Source organism: Rhincodon typus, chromosome 21 (genome assembly GCF_021869965.1).
Source record: "Rhincodon typus isolate 14 chromosome 21, sRhiTyp1.1, whole genome shotgun sequence".
In the NCBI taxonomy this organism is placed as follows: Eukaryota; Metazoa; Chordata; class Chondrichthyes; order Orectolobiformes; family Rhincodontidae; genus Rhincodon; species Rhincodon typus.
In genome coordinates, this window is record NC_063352.1 from 33,993,450 (window position 1) to 34,008,999 (window position 15,550).

The 15,550-nt window shown below is 39.7% G+C and overlaps 1 protein-coding gene across 3 annotated transcripts in view; it reads right to left on the minus strand.

The window, feature by feature from the left end:
* Nucleotides 1-5,869: 5,869 nt before the first annotated feature.
* The window catches only part of LOC109930588 (ankyrin repeat and fibronectin type-III domain-containing protein 1-like), a 745,821-nt gene continuing 736,140 nt past the window's right edge, over nt 5,870-15,550 (minus strand). For all 3 annotated transcript variants that reach the window (XM_048609794.1, XM_048609793.1, XM_048609795.1), the window contains 4 exons: nt 14,701-14,867; nt 13,378-13,588; nt 11,940-12,607; nt 5,870-7,581 (listed from right to left, as the gene is read on the minus strand). In XM_048609794.1, coding sequence (XP_048465751.1) covers nt 7,294-7,581; nt 11,940-12,607; nt 13,378-13,588; nt 14,701-14,867 — 1,334 coding nt within the window. In that variant the 3' untranslated portion in view covers nt 5,870-7,293. The remainder of the gene's footprint in view (nt 7,582-11,939; nt 12,608-13,377; nt 13,589-14,700; nt 14,868-15,550) is intronic.

Consider the following 15,550-nt stretch of genomic DNA (forward strand, 5'->3'; position numbering starts at 1 on the left):
ACAGTGTAGACTGATGGAAGCTAAAATAGTTGTTTGCTCGTTTTAAGCATTCTGCATGAAAAGAGTTTGCAGTTTGTTCTCAATGTGTATGCAACACTTTACAAAAGTTTCTCTAACTTAGCACTAGAAGTATTTACTGTGTAACTTGATTGAGTTTTTTTTGAGGCAACAAAATGTGATTGATGTGCTTGAAGAAGTAGAAACCGATGAATGACTTTAGCAAAATGCCACATAATAGGCTTGTTAGAAAAGTTGAAGTTGTGTAGACTAATAGCATTGAGTCCAGGAGTTGGGATGCCATGTTGCAGCTATATAGGATATTGGTGAGGCCATGTTTAGAAAACAGCATATAGTTCCGGTTGCCCTGCCACAGAAAAGATGTTGTTAAACTAGAAAGTGTACATAACAATTCACAAGGATGTTGCCAGGACTAGAAGGTTTGAGTTATAAGGAGATGCTGGATAGGCTGGGAATTTTCTTCCCTGGGGCATCAGAGGCTGAGAGGTGACCTTATAGAAGTTTAAAAAGTCACGAGGGGTGTAGATAAGGTGTATAGCCAAAGTCTTTCTTCCCCAAGGCTGGGGGAATACAAAACTAGAGGGCATAGATTTAAAGTGAGGGGGAAAAGGTTTAAAAGGGACCTGAGGAGCAACCTTTTCACACAGAGGGTTGTTTGTGTATGGAATAAGCTGCCAGAGGAAGTGGTAGAGGCCGGTACAATTACATCATTTAAAAGACAGTTGAACAGGTAAATGGATAGGAAAGGTTTAGTGGGATATGAGCCAAAAATAGGCAAATGGGACCAGTTCAGTTTAGGATACCTGGTTGGCATGGACAAGTTGGATCAAAGGGTCTGTTTCTGTGCTGTATGATTCTATGATAGTGAGAGATGGGATACAAAATTGGCTGAGTGACCGGAAACTGGTGTATTGTTTTGTATTTCACATTGTATGAAGATATGGTTCATTCCAGGAGTTGGCCCTATAACCACTGCTTTTTAAATTGTATTAAAGACCTAGACTTGGCAAAGCACAATTTCAAAATTTGCAAATGACACTAAATTTGGACGAATTGTGAACTATGAGGATCGTGATGGATTCCAACAGGACATCGAGGCTGGTGAAATTTAATGCATAAACAGTGAAGTGATACATTTTTGGTGAAATTTAATGCATAAACAGTGAAGTGATACATTTTGCTATCAAACAGAGGATACAATTATAAAGGGTGCACGAATATACCTTGACAATATCTGCACAAATCACTGAAGGTGACAAGGCAGTTTGAAAAGGTGAGTAATAAATCAGGTGGCATTTTGGGCTTTAATAATTGGAGCAGAGAGTGTAAAAGTAACATATGATAAATCTTTATAAATCACTTGTTCAGCTTCAAATGGACTATTGGGCTGAATTCGTTGTTCTTGTTGGTGACCCAGCAGGAGACCTGCATTGCTTTGGTGAGAGGAGACCTTACCAAATTAAGTGCAAGGGGCCAGCATCAAGGCTTTCCCAGCATTTACAAACCTGCTGGCAGAAATACCATCCACACCACCACCGCTCAGGACAGCTGCTGGACATTCTGGACTTTCCATGGGGGTGGTGGCTGCCAAGCAATGCCCATCAGCACAACAGGCTACTACTGTTAATGCTCCCCTCTATCATTGACAAACCCTGGCCACAGCGGGTAAGGATAACGTGAGGTTTGCAGACAGGAGTCAGTTGCAAGGGCAATAGATGGTCAATCCTTGCTGTTCATATTTTCTCATTGCTTGATCCACACTGAATGCTGATCCCTTCGCTTCATGTTTTCTCACAATCAAGTCAGAAAGACATTACTGGCTCCTGTTCAGGTTTTCTTCTCATTAGCTTTTCTCTCTTATCTCATGGTTTTCTCAGCAAACATAGTCCATTGTCTTTGTCCCATCGTTTGAGATGACCAGTCAGTGAACTAATATCAGATTGGAAAAAACAGCAATGTGGAGAGACACTGGAACTACAAAAATAAATTAATGGCTGTTGTTATGGATGAGGTTACTCTACTCACAAACAAAAGAGAACTATGAGATTACATTCTGCAGAATGAATAACAATGCATGCAAGCTTAGCCAAACATAAAGTGACTGAATATTGGCTAACAACCTGACTGTGTTACAAAACAACAAACACAGCTGTAAGACAATGCATAAAACCAGGGAGTGAGAAAATGACCAGAGTCATGAGATGGAGCATAAAATCCGAGGGGTGATTCAGTGACCACAGATATGTAATTGACTTTGAAAACAGGCATAAGAGAGACTGCAGTTATGGAACAGAGTGTAAAGCTGGGAAGAGAAAATTACCTTTCTAAGCAAACCTGTAAGGGTAACTGTTTTAAAAAAAATGCCCTGAAGGAGGAAATAGTGATTCCCAAAGGGCAGTTTGTGGAAGTTGAGTGGGAAGAGGGAATGTAACCAGGTGCCATCACCTGCTCCCCCTCAACATGTAATAAAGCTCAAAAACATTATATAGGTGAGGTGCAGCAATAGTAAACACATCAACCAAGGAAACTGAAAAGGTATGAATCTGTTTCATTCTTGATATCACTGACAGTCAAGGCACCATAGTCTTAACACATAATAAGGCTATCAGAGCAACTGGTGGTGGTTTAACCAGAGAGGGTCACCACTCTTCTTGCAAGGGAAGAGTTTGAAAAGGAGGTAATCTCAGCAAGTGTGGGAATTGAACTCACAAAACAGCTATACAGCCAACTGAGCCAACCAACATGTACTTTGTCAGTCAGGATCATAGTCACAGTTAGTCTGGACAGCAAAACTCAGCAAACAGTGAGTTTGTGACAAGTATCCTGATCAAAAAACACACAATCTAGCAGCAGTCAATGGATGGGTCAAATGTATAAACCTGGCTGAAATGTCTTTCATCTACAATTTCCTACCCAGGGAGGCTGATGACAATATAGAGCAGCTAAAATCACTTATCAACTGGAATGAGTTGCTGAATTTATGGAGGATCTCAAAGTTTATCTTTGATTTGATTTATTGTTGTCACATGTACCTAAATATAGTGAAAAGTTTTCTTTTGCGAGCAGTACAGGCAGATCATAGCAAACAAGGACATACAGATCATAGGGTGCTTAGACAGAGCAAGGCATACAGGATTACAACTGCACAGGAGGTGCACAAAAGCAAGGTCAATATTAGATTTGAAATTAGAGAGTTCCATTCTGGAGTCTGATAACAGAAGGAAAGAAGATGTTCTTGAACCTATTGCTGCATGTGTTGAAGCATCTGTATCTTCTGCCTGACAGAAGAGGTTGAAATTGAGTGTTACCGGAGTGGGATGGGTCTTTGATGATGTTGGCAGCCTTTCTGTGGCAACAATAAGTATAGATGGAGTCCATGGATGGGAGGTTGGCTTCCGTGATGATCTGGGCTGTGCATACAACTTTCTGTAGTTTCCTATGGTCCTGGGCAGAGCAGTTGCCATACCAAGCCATCATGTATCCAGATAGAATGCTTTCTATAGTGCATCTGTAAAACTTGGTAAGGGTCATTATGGGCATGGGCATGCTAATTTCCTAACCCTCCTAAAGAAGAAGAGGCCTTGTTGTGCCTTCTTGACCACTGCATCTACGTGGGAGGTTCAGGACAGATTGTTGATTATCATCACTCCTAGGAACTTGATGCTTTCAACCCCCTCCACCTCAGCTCCATTGATGTAGATGGGGGTGTGTCCTCCTCCTTTCTCCCTAAAGTCAATGATCAGTTCTTTTGTTTTGCTGACATTGAGAGAGAGATTGTTATTGCTGCACCACTACACCAAGCACTCTATCTCCTTCCTGTATTCTGACTCGTTGTTTTTTGATATCTGGCCTACTACAGTAGTGTCGTCAACAAACTTGTAGATGCCGTTCATCCGGAATTTGGCTACACAATTGTGGATGTACAGGGAGTACAGTAGAGAGCTTAATACGCATCCTTGTGAGGCGCCAGTATTGAGGATTATCGTGGAAAAGGTGCTGTTGTCTATCTTCACTGGTGGTGGTCTGTGCGTCAGGAAGCTGAGGATCCAGTTGCAGAGGGCAGAGCCAAGATCTAGGTCTTGAACTTTTGAGATTAGTCTGGCAAGGGATTATGGTGTTGAAGGCGGAGTTGTAGTCGATGAGTAGGAGCCTGACGTAAGAGCCCTTGTTATCCATATGTTCCAGGGATAAGTGTAGGGATAAGTGTAGAGCTAGGGAAATGGCATTCGCTGTGGACCTGTTTCACCAGTAGGCAAATTGCAGGGGATTGAGGCAGGCTGAGAAGCTAGAATTGATGTGGGCCATGACTAACCTCTCGAATCACTTCATGATTATGGAGGTCCGAGCCATTGGGTGGTAGTCACTGAGACACGTTGCATGTGTTTTCTTTGGTACTGAGATAATGATGGTCTTCTTGAAGCAGGTGGGGACTTCAAATTGTAGCAAGGAGAGGTTGAAGATGTTAGCGAATAGTTCCACCAACTGGTCCACACAGGATCTCAGTGCACGGCCAGGGACTCTGCCTGGGCCAGTCACTTTGCTCAGGTTTTACTCTCTACAAGCCCGATCTGACATCAGCAGCGGTGACAGGAGGAACAGGTGCGTCTGGGACAGGTGACACCGTGCTGCTGGCATTCTGCTCGAACCAAGCATAGAAAGCATTGAGCACATGTGTTTTTGTCTGCTATTTTGTCCTGCTTCATTTTGTGTTCCATTATGTTGTGTAGGGCTTGGCATAGGGGTAGGTGTCCGTGGGGTTAGTTTGCACGTCTAACCTGGTCTAGTATTGCCTCTTAGCATTTCTAATAGTTTTGTAGAGGTCATATCTGGATTTCCTGTATAGGTCTGGGTTGTCCAACTAGAATGCCACACACCTGGTCTTCAGTAGGCAGCGGATTTCCCAATTCATCTAAGGTGTTCAGTTAGGGAACTCACAGATTGACTTCTTTGGCACACAGTCCTCTACGCACTTGCTAATAAAGTCCGTGACAGTGGTGGCATACTTGTCTATGTTGTCTGCTGAATTCTTGAATATGGTATAGTCCACTGATTCCAAGCAGTCCTGAAAAAGCTCTTCTGCTGCCTCAGACCAGTACTGTACTACTTTCTGTGAAGAATCCTCTCATTTCAACTTCTGCTTTTAAGCTGGGAGGAGGAACACAGCGTCGTGATCTGAGTTTGCAAGACGTGGACGTGTATGGAGTGGTAGGTCTCTTTGATGGTTGTATAGCAGTGGTCAAGGACGTTTGGTCCACTGGTGGAGCATTCTGGTGAGTCATTATTCAGTCAGAAAAATTAAAACTATTTTTCAGGATTTAAGGTGGGAAGCTCTTTACTTATGGTTTAGGTTCTGCTAGTTAGCTCCACTTGGAGATTTCAAAATTGCTTCCAACAAGCCAAGAAAGATTTTGGAAGGGAATGTAAGCAGTTGTCACACTAAAGCAAAAATTCTCATTTCTCTGTCTAAGACTACTGCTGTTTATCAATTTACAATCTCCTGCTGAATGGAGGGGTATCAATGTTAACTAAAAATTTAATTTGCTATAATGTCCTATGTTGCTTTCTTTAACATAACCTGCTACTGGATGTTTTATACAAAAGTACAATATTTATGAACTGTAAACTGAGGAATAATGATTGGGCAAGTGTACCAAAAATCTATAAAACAAAAACAAACTGCTACTGCTGCTGGAGATCTGAAATAAAAGCAGCAAGCGCTGGAGAACCTAACTGGTCTCGTGACATCTGGAGAGAGAAACAGAGTTACCATCTCAAGTCCAGTATGACTTCTTCAGAAGTTGAACCAAAATAAATTTAATTCCATACTTTTTATATGACGAATATACCTTACTATAATTGTTCATTTACATAGTTTTTACGGGAATAGGATCAAATCAATTACTAGCCATAAAGGGATTTCAGCAAAATATTCCTGAATTAAACTGAATGCTCTTAGTCAACAATTCCTTTCATCACTTAGAGGTGCATCCATGTGTAAACAGCAATGGTTAACAGCTCTTACACCTGCATGAAGCCAAGCTATGCCGGTGATTTGCTTGATTCATGTTGCAAATATATTTTGGAGCAGGAATAGCACATGGAACAAGGTAGAATATTCTGCCTATATTTGCAACATTTTAACATATAGAGAAATGATCCCAGACACTCCACAGAAACACACTAATACCAAACTAAAGATAGTAAGGAGTTTTTCAAAAATTGTCAAAGATGTAACTTTGAATCAGGATATGTTTTTCCGCTCTTTCTTCTTTCACATTAGCACAAATGTGCCCATGTATTTAACAATAACATTTTATTTGAGAAATTAAGAGTAGATGATATGCCTAGAGAGTGCACTTTGGCCTGTCGACAAACGGAAGGAGGATTCTAGGGATGGAAATGAGATAAACTGCTGAAAGAATCTGACATCATGAAGTGTGAACCATGTAAATAGCAAACAAGCTGGTACTGATTGGTAAAGGCCCATTCCATTTCTAAAACTTAAAAAAAAATGTGCCACACATACCAAAAAAAATCCATTGTCTTCATATACACCATAATTAGCACAAAGTAACATTTTATATGATACTCAGTGATCCTCCTGAACATAACATCATGCTAGGTCTTGGATGCAATCAACAACCATAGATTTGTAAACAAAAAAAGGAAGGCTGCTTTGCATCAGTAACGAAATGCAGAACAGACAGCAGCTGCAAATTTTGGGAATTTTAGAGGAAGATCAACAACTCCACTGGACAGTCTCCTCAATCCTGATTCAGAATATTCCAGGTGATTGATTAATGTGCAAGTATTTTGAAACTCTGAAGTTACACAGAGCATCACTGTTACATAATGATTTTTCCTCCTGTTTTCACCTTTCCCAGAAAGGTTCATAGTCATTCCAAAACACTGTCCTCAGTCCTCAAAACCTGGAAATTGAAGAACCAAAAAGGTAGAATTTCATTTCAGGTGCTGTGTAAAATAGGTGGTCAAGGAAGTGAGTATCAGGCACTGTGTATTGGCTGATAGAATAACACCCATTTTGCACCACGGCCTAGACAGATTTCTATCCTAAAATCTTTGCTACTCTCCCCTCATCTTTTAATTTTGATACAAAGACTCTGTCTTTGGTGAGACAAGGAAATAAATTCCTATCTAGCCCTTAGCAAGGCTGAATATTTTGGTCTTGTGTTCCTGTGTGGGTTTGTTGGTACCATAATGCTCTCCAAAAGGAAAAAGGATTGTCACCCGTCAATGATGTAGCTCATCTACATCTCATACAGTTGTTGCTTTTCCATGTTGCAATAATAGGGGAGAATACTCTTTAATACGAACATACAATCTTCCCTTGGTCCATGGATTCTGTAGGGAGAGGGGTAGAAAGTCGTCCTGTAGCCATTTCTCAGTGTTGTCCATGGATAACACCAGGCCAAAGTGATCGAGCTGATCATCTCTGTAAAACTGGGCATCTTTGTCTCCATTCATTTTCATCGCTGCCTCATTTGTTTCCTTTATCACCAATTTAATAATCTCTCGTGCTGATGTACTGCCTGTGACATGAAGCTAGAACCAGAGAAATAGCAATTAATAACAGGACAGAGAGTAATGAGGTGCTGATCAGAAATATGTTTCATAAAAAGCTGTTCAAGCAAGGTTTAAGTACATAGTGAAGTACTGTGGATACTGGGAATCTGAAATAAAAACAGAAAATCCTGAAAAAAAACTTATGCGGTCCCGCAGTATCAGTCAAGAGAGAAACAGAATTAACATTTCAAGTTGTGTAAGAGTTGACTTGGCGTCGACCTGAAATGTTAATTTTGTTTCTGTCTCCACAAATGCTGTAAGTCTAGCTGAGTATGTTCAGTGTTACATTTTTATATAACTACTCATGATTGCGCTAACAGGAACACAGTTTGCAGATTAGAAGTGGCTCTAGCTAAATCACCGTTACAGCCCCTATCCTATTCATTATTTCAATCACCACCCAATTCACCAAAGCTATAATTCCCATCCCAAGAAAAAACCCCAACCCAATTAACACGCCAACGAAACAATTTACCCTAATTGTCTGCTGTTTGGTCCTTTATAAACATTTCTTTTTCAGGTTTGGTCTGAAATACTTTGATGGGCACAGTGTAGAAGGAATATTACTCAGTATCTAACCCAGAATCATAGAATTGTTAGGGTGCAGAAGGAAGCCATTTGGCCCTTTGCATCTGCACCAGCTCTGAGCATTTTGACTTAATGCTAATTTCCTGCTATTTCTCCATAATCCTGCAAATTATTTAAATAGAAACAATCATCTAATACCATTTTGAATTCCTTAACTGAACCAGCCTCCACCACACTTCTCGGCACTGCATTTCGAGAAACATTTTTCTCATCTTGCATTTGCTTCCTTTGCAAAATACTAAATCTGTGCCCTCTGGTTCTTAATCCTGTTATGAGCAGGGCCAGTTTCTTCCGATCGACTCTGTCCAGACTCCATATGATTTTGAAAACTTCTAATAGATCTATTCTTAGTCTTCTCTCTGAGAAAATCAATCCCAACTTCTCCAATATCTCCTTATAATTGAAGTTTCTCATTCCTGGGAACATTCTCATAAAGTTCTTCTGTACAATTCCCAATGAGTTTACATCTTTAAAATGTAGCACCCAGAACTATACATAGTAGTTTAGCTGATGTCTAACTTGTGTCTCATATAAATTCAGCATAATTTCCTTGCTCTAGCATTCTGTGCCCCAGTTTATGGAAGGCTAGGATACTGCATGCTTTACTAACAGCTATCTCTAAATGTCTTATGCACACACACTCTGCTTCAGCAAACCAATAGAATAATACCCTTTAGTTTATACTGCTTCTCCATGCTTTTTGTACCAAAATGTTATCATCTCAAACTTGTCCACACTGAACTTCATCTGCCACTTATCTTGCCCACTCCACCAACTTGATAATGTCCTTTTGAAATTCTGCACTGCCCTCCAATGCTCCCAGGTTTTGTACTGTCCACAGATTTTGAATTGTTCTCTACATATCAAGATCAAGGTAATTTATATATGTTGGAAAAAGCAAAGTTCCCAATTCTGACCCCCTCTGGAACTTTACTACAAACCTTTCTTCAACACAGAAAATATCCATTAGGTCTCTTAGGTAATTTGTATCCATGTTACCACTGTCCCTTTTATTCCATGAACTGTAACTTTTCTCACATTTATTGTGGTTCTGTATTGAGTGCCTTTTGGAAGTCCAAGTACACCACATCAACCATACTGCTCTCATCAACTTTGTAAGGACTTCAAAAAACATCAGCAAGTTAGTTAGACATGATTTTCTTAATTAGCCCATATTTTTCAATATGACAATTAATCCTATTCTGAATAATTGTTTCAAGAAGCTTCCTCATCACTGAACTTAAACTGACTGGTTTAGAATGCTGGGCTTTTCTTTACAACCTTTTTTGAACAAGGGCATTATGTCTGCAATTCTCCAGGCCTTTAGCACCACCCCAAGTCCATGGAAGATTGGATTGTCCTCAAAATGTTTGATGGATTCTAATCACTAGAAATACTGCAGTGGATTTTATCGCAAGCTTTGGGTCAGAAGCAAATGAGACTGTCAAAAAAATTTTCTGAAGAAGGGTCCAGGCCCGAAACATCAGCTTTCCTGCTCCTCTGATGCTGCTTGGCCTGCTGTATTCATCCAGCTCTACATCTTGTTATCTCTGTCAAACCTACACCTGCTAGTTTTGTCATCCATTCAACACACTTAGATCATAGATTCCCTACAGTGTGGAAACAAGTCCACACCAACCCTCAGACCATCCCACCCAGACCCATCCCCCTATAATCCACCTAACCTACACATCCCTGAACACTACGGGCAATTTAGCATGGTCAATCCACATAACCTGCACATCTTTGGACTGTGGGAAAAAACTGGAGCACCTGGAGGAAACCCACGCAGACACAGGGAGAGTGTGCAAACGCCACACAGACAGTAACCCAAGAGTGGAATCAGACTCGGGTTCCTCGTGCCGTGAGGCAGCAGTACTAACCACTGAGCCACCATGCCACTTTTTTAGTTTTTCTAGTTGGCTACAGCAATGTTCATTCTCCACTTAAGAATGGTGGGCAAGCTCTTGATGCTGCCAATTACATCAGCAATTGGAATCTCTAGAGCTTTGGGAACCCTACTGGGAGAAGTGAGGCAGGTCAGGGTCCATGAGGGTGCCTCAACAGATTTTGGTTGTTTAAACTGAAATGTTTTATAGCTTCTACCTCTTATTTAGAGCTAATGTAGATTAGGAATATTTCTTTGATAATCTCTGCCTGCTGAGTTCAAGTTAGTCAATCCCATAAAAGCTTAGTCTCGGGTTAATCATAGGATTCACATAACAATCCTTCCAGGAAGAAACTATATGGGAATGTTACCTGCTTCCAAATATGCTACATAATTTTAATCAGCCTCAGCTATGCTATAAATGTCCTAGGTATTTTAAGGGTCGGTGTTTTCTCTCTTCGGGATATCACTTGCCACTTAAGAAGGAAATACATAAGAGAATAGATGGTGTTTCAGTTGCTACAGAAAATCTTGCGACTATTTAGTAATTTTACAATTATAATAGTAGAAATTAACAATCAGTACACTTTAAGTGGATAAGTAAACTGCAGTGCCAGATGAAAATTAAAGATATAATAGCATACCTAATAGAGTCTAATTTGGTGCTGTTTATAAATAGTGAAGACTAAGACTAACCAGGAATATCTCAAAATAGAATATCTATCAACATTTAATGTGAAGATTTACCATAAAGCCTTGAGTGAGTAAAATACCTTCTCCCATGGAGTATCTTTTGAGGAGTATTATCTGAGAGTTACTAATACTTCTGAGATCTTCAGAGAAAGTAAAATTATTGATCCTATCCCAAATGCTTTTCAAATGCAGTTCTTAACTCTTTGTATAGGTTGATCACATTTTCATATCATAGATTTCATGTCATAGATTTATGTGACATAGTATCATTTAACATCATTCCCTAGTTATTCAGTAAACAATACTCTCTGAAGCTGTGAGCTTTTATCCAGTCAATGTAGTCAATCTAGTTTTGTAACTATAAAGTTTTGTCTATCTATCAGATTTTGTTAAAGTAAAAATTGTTAAAGGTTTATCAGTAAAAAGGAAATTACATTTCTCTGTCTAGTTGAGCTCACTTTTCTATTTGTTTTTGATATGTTGTTTGATCCAGATGTCTAATGGTATTCAACGTGATAAAGATCTTTGAATGCCATCTCTTATCAGTTGCATGTTTCAGATTTTAATTGTTCCAGTATTTCTGCTTTAGTTAACATCTTGTTTTCATGTTGAGATATGATGGTACCATGTCTCTTTCCAGCCTTCTAAGTTCAAAGTGGATCTTTCTGACTTTTCCTGCTATCTACTTTGGTTAACTCCTTGTTTGCCATGAATCCTCATGTTTAAAGTTTTCTGTCCTTTCTAATTATTAGACTTATCTTTCAACCAAACCTACATTTCTAACTAGATATTGTTACAATACCTTCTTTATGGGATGGAACTTTGACTCCACTGTGGCAGGTTAATTGCCTCTGAATTGCAAGTCTCTACACATGATGGCAAAATGTTGGCAAGGTGGTACAGTGCCTCTATTAGGGTCTTTAACCAATGTAATTGGCTGTCTGTTTCCAGCCTGCTCAATAAAAATTACCTGTCAGCACTAAAGCAACAGGTACTGAGAGCCATTCACCAATGTGGTGTGTGCACACCACCCTCCTACTTCTTGTTCATTTCCCTACCTCCAATCCTACCATCACATGGTCAGAATATCGAGCCCACTGAGTCTGTTTATTGGACAGTGTCTTTGAACCTGATCAGATTTTGCAACAAATACTGAAAGCAAGCATACCTTGACACTTATTTCCTTGGACAATCCTGTGTGGTACTGTGGATAAACTCTTAAACTCACAGACTTAAGTTTATTCCCTTCATAGATTTGTTCTTCTTTCAGCAGGGATTCCTGATGAGGATTAATCCAGTCTGCAAAATCTTGGGATTTGGAATGAGTTGTTAATTGTGAAATATTGTCAGAATGAAGAGGGGTGTTTGGATTGAAGGACACGGAGGGCCTGTGTCCATTCACACTCGATCCATTGGATTTTTGTTCTGTTGGATATTCATCCATGGATTCAGGTCGTGACCAACATTTCCTTTGAACGTGGAAGGTTTGAGTTGGAATATCAAAGCTGCTTGTTCTGACACAGTAAGCTTGTCTTTTTTCTGTTATATGCAAAAGCTCCAGCTGTCTGCTCGGAAGCACAAAATCACTGTCATAGAGTGGTGTGTGCCTTGTGTCCTCACGACTGCAGCTTACTTGTTGGGATTTGAGTTCATGTGCTTGAAGAACATCAGGAGCACCATCACGTAGATTGTGGCTAGATCTTTTGCTGCAGTCAAGGGCTGATAAACAGATGAGATCCACCTCTCTAGGGCTCTGAGCTCGGCTGGAGTCATAATCACTGTCTGTGGCCAAAAATACTTCTGAAGAACCTTCCTCGTCTGATATCCCATGTGAGTCTGGAAGGGAGAACCACATACATTCAATGTTGCTGTGGTTCCTGTGGTACTGTGAGCAATGGATTAACTAAAGACTGAGTGGTACAGCTCTTAATCAGATTTCAATAATTGCATAGGAATAATACTTAGAGCAGTGAAGCCCATTTGATTCACTAATGATTATAAACGAAACCTTTTTGTGCAGTTTTATTTTGACACTGCTGTTTAAATCTCACTATTTAGAAGGAAAGTGGTCAAAATCCTGGAAAGACAGAGTACAGCTCATGTGGATAGCAAATGGTGGGGTATGGAGGAAAAAAGCCAGGGATCACTAGAAATGGCGAAATGGCATAAGTACAATTTGGTACCTGGCTTGTGCTGTACTAGCTGATTTCAGCAAAGCATTTGGGGAACAACTGTTGGCCTAAGTATGGAAGAGATATCATCAACCGGCCTTTTCCTGTTTCTCATTCAGACCCTCCTATGGAAAATACACATACATATGTTCAATGAGAAAACTTCAGTGATGTTGTCCCACATATAGTGTAATTTGTTACTACCCACAAGCCAGTGATTCAAGGAAGAATTTGGTGCAAAGAAATGTCATCACTTTGCTGACTTGGAGCTGTGAAATAGGATGGACTCTTTGGGATGAGTGAGTTTTTATTTAAACAACAGAGCAAAGTAATAGAGCAAAACGGTCTCTTTCAAAATTTCAAAAAAATCAGATTCAATGTTTTAATGAATGGCAGAGTTTATTTGTACCTGGTACCGTATCTTGCTGCACTTACCTGTGGGATGTTTGTGATTAGTCTCTGGGGAAGGGGTTGGGGAGGGCAAGTAATCTAGGTTGGATGAAACAGATTGCAGATTGTCCTTTTTTATATCTGTGGTAAAATCCATCAGCAAGGTCAATGGAATGCCCCCTGGAGGCTGCTTGTACCTTGCGTACTGTAGAACATCCATTATCCAGCGCACATCCCGCCAGATCTCCTCCATTTGCTGAAAATAAAATTAAAGCTTAATAACCAGATAGAATGGTATATTTGAAACAGGAAAGAGCTTAAAGCTATACTGCACATCATCACTTAATAAATATTCAGGAATCAGAGTACTTACAAATTTAATTCACATTTGTAAACTAAATTAAGCAATATTTGTGCTGTGGAATAGACTACTTTTGAATTCAAGTTCCCAGTGCTTGCAATAAATAACCTATGACCAATTACAGCAGGAGTTAGCTGCAGAGTAATTGCCTCTCTACACCATACTATCAACGTACCTGATCTTCAAGTTAAGAAGTGTACCCACCACTACCTCACTTTTTTACTTCCGAGAAGAGAAATTCCATGGACCTTTTGAAGCAGACTGACAACTGATGCAAAATGATCGACAGTTTGTGTACTGGACCGTGCAGTGAGACAGTCCAATCTCATTTATGTCAGACTCACCCAGCCAGAAGACAGAAGAAGCTTTCATTGCATCAGTCTGGTCTGGGTTTGCTGTCTAAATTCTCATTGTATACTCCTGTCACATAGCACATTCACCATCACCATTAAGACTTAAAATTTGCCTGGTACTTTAACGGACAGGTTCAGACTGAGGAGATACTCCGGATCACCCCTCTGATCTATTCCTCACTGCCACTGGGAACTACGAGCACAGTGCACTTTAATCTTATAAAAGCTTTGCTTCAAAAATTCCTCAAGTGTTACTATCCTCTGGAATTTACTACTGTCAAAGATTAATAAGCTATGTTTTTTTAAAAGTGATATCATCCCAGAAATGTTTGCCTTGTAAGTAAACAGCTCACTCAACATGATCCGATGTACGAGCAGAAACCAGTTTTATTTAGTGGATTCTGAATAAACTGTATTGTTCGTCTATTAATGGACTACATCGAATATTATGGTAATGGGAGGTTCTTTTAAACTACTGCCTTTAAATTATTCACAGTTCACTTTTAACAAGATAGCAAAAGCTACTTATTACAGGACAGACTCAGTCTATCTGTCCTCGGTTAAATATGGACTCACTGATGAAGGATGCAAGGACTGATCTATTCATCTTCGTTCCATCAATGCAACAATGACTGCTCAATAGAATCTGCTTACCTGAATAAAGTCCTGGACTTGCTGATGCCTCTGTTTGGCTGCAACTACCTCAGAGTCAGAAAATGCCTCCCTCAGTGCCTGCTGGGAAAGCAGCAAATCTAACTCCAGCAGCGCTGAGACTTGGCAATACTGGCTAATGAATACCTTGTCATAGGTGAAGAAGTGCACTGAAAGACAGACAACAAATTGTCGATGGGCTAATGTATTCATTTATTCATATCCTTACACTCAACTTTATTAATACCCGTACTGTAGATTGCATGCAATGCAGTAACACTCAAATATGGTTCAAAACACCAAGCTAGTAGTGTCGACACCTCAAGCTTTTAAATATACATTCAGACTTGCTTACCATTTCAGTAACACCTTTTAAAAATAAATTACAGAAGATTTGACATGAAAAATCTAACAAAGCAAAATTAAGTGAATAACATATGGAATATAATACATTAGTAACTTAATGTTTCAGTGTACAAGTCATTTATCCAGGTTTCTGCTGAGATCTGTTTCAGTGTTATTAGAAAACATTGTTAAAGCTACTGTATTGAAAAGAATGTGTGACATATTACTACACCATTCCTGTGGGGACATGTCTGTATTCTTGATGAATATTTCATTAAATTACAGCAGCATGTGACAATAATATGGACATCCATAAGGTATCCATGTTATAATTTTGAAATTAAACTTTGTCCACTGCTGAATTAAAAGGGAGATGTTTCTCTGCAAATTGTCATACAAAGGAATACCACTTTATCAGTATAGATTCTAGCTTTGAAAATAGATTTTAGTAAGTACAGTCATCACGGAGAAAGAATTCACCCCAAGGAAGAGGTGAACAGTGCAGAAC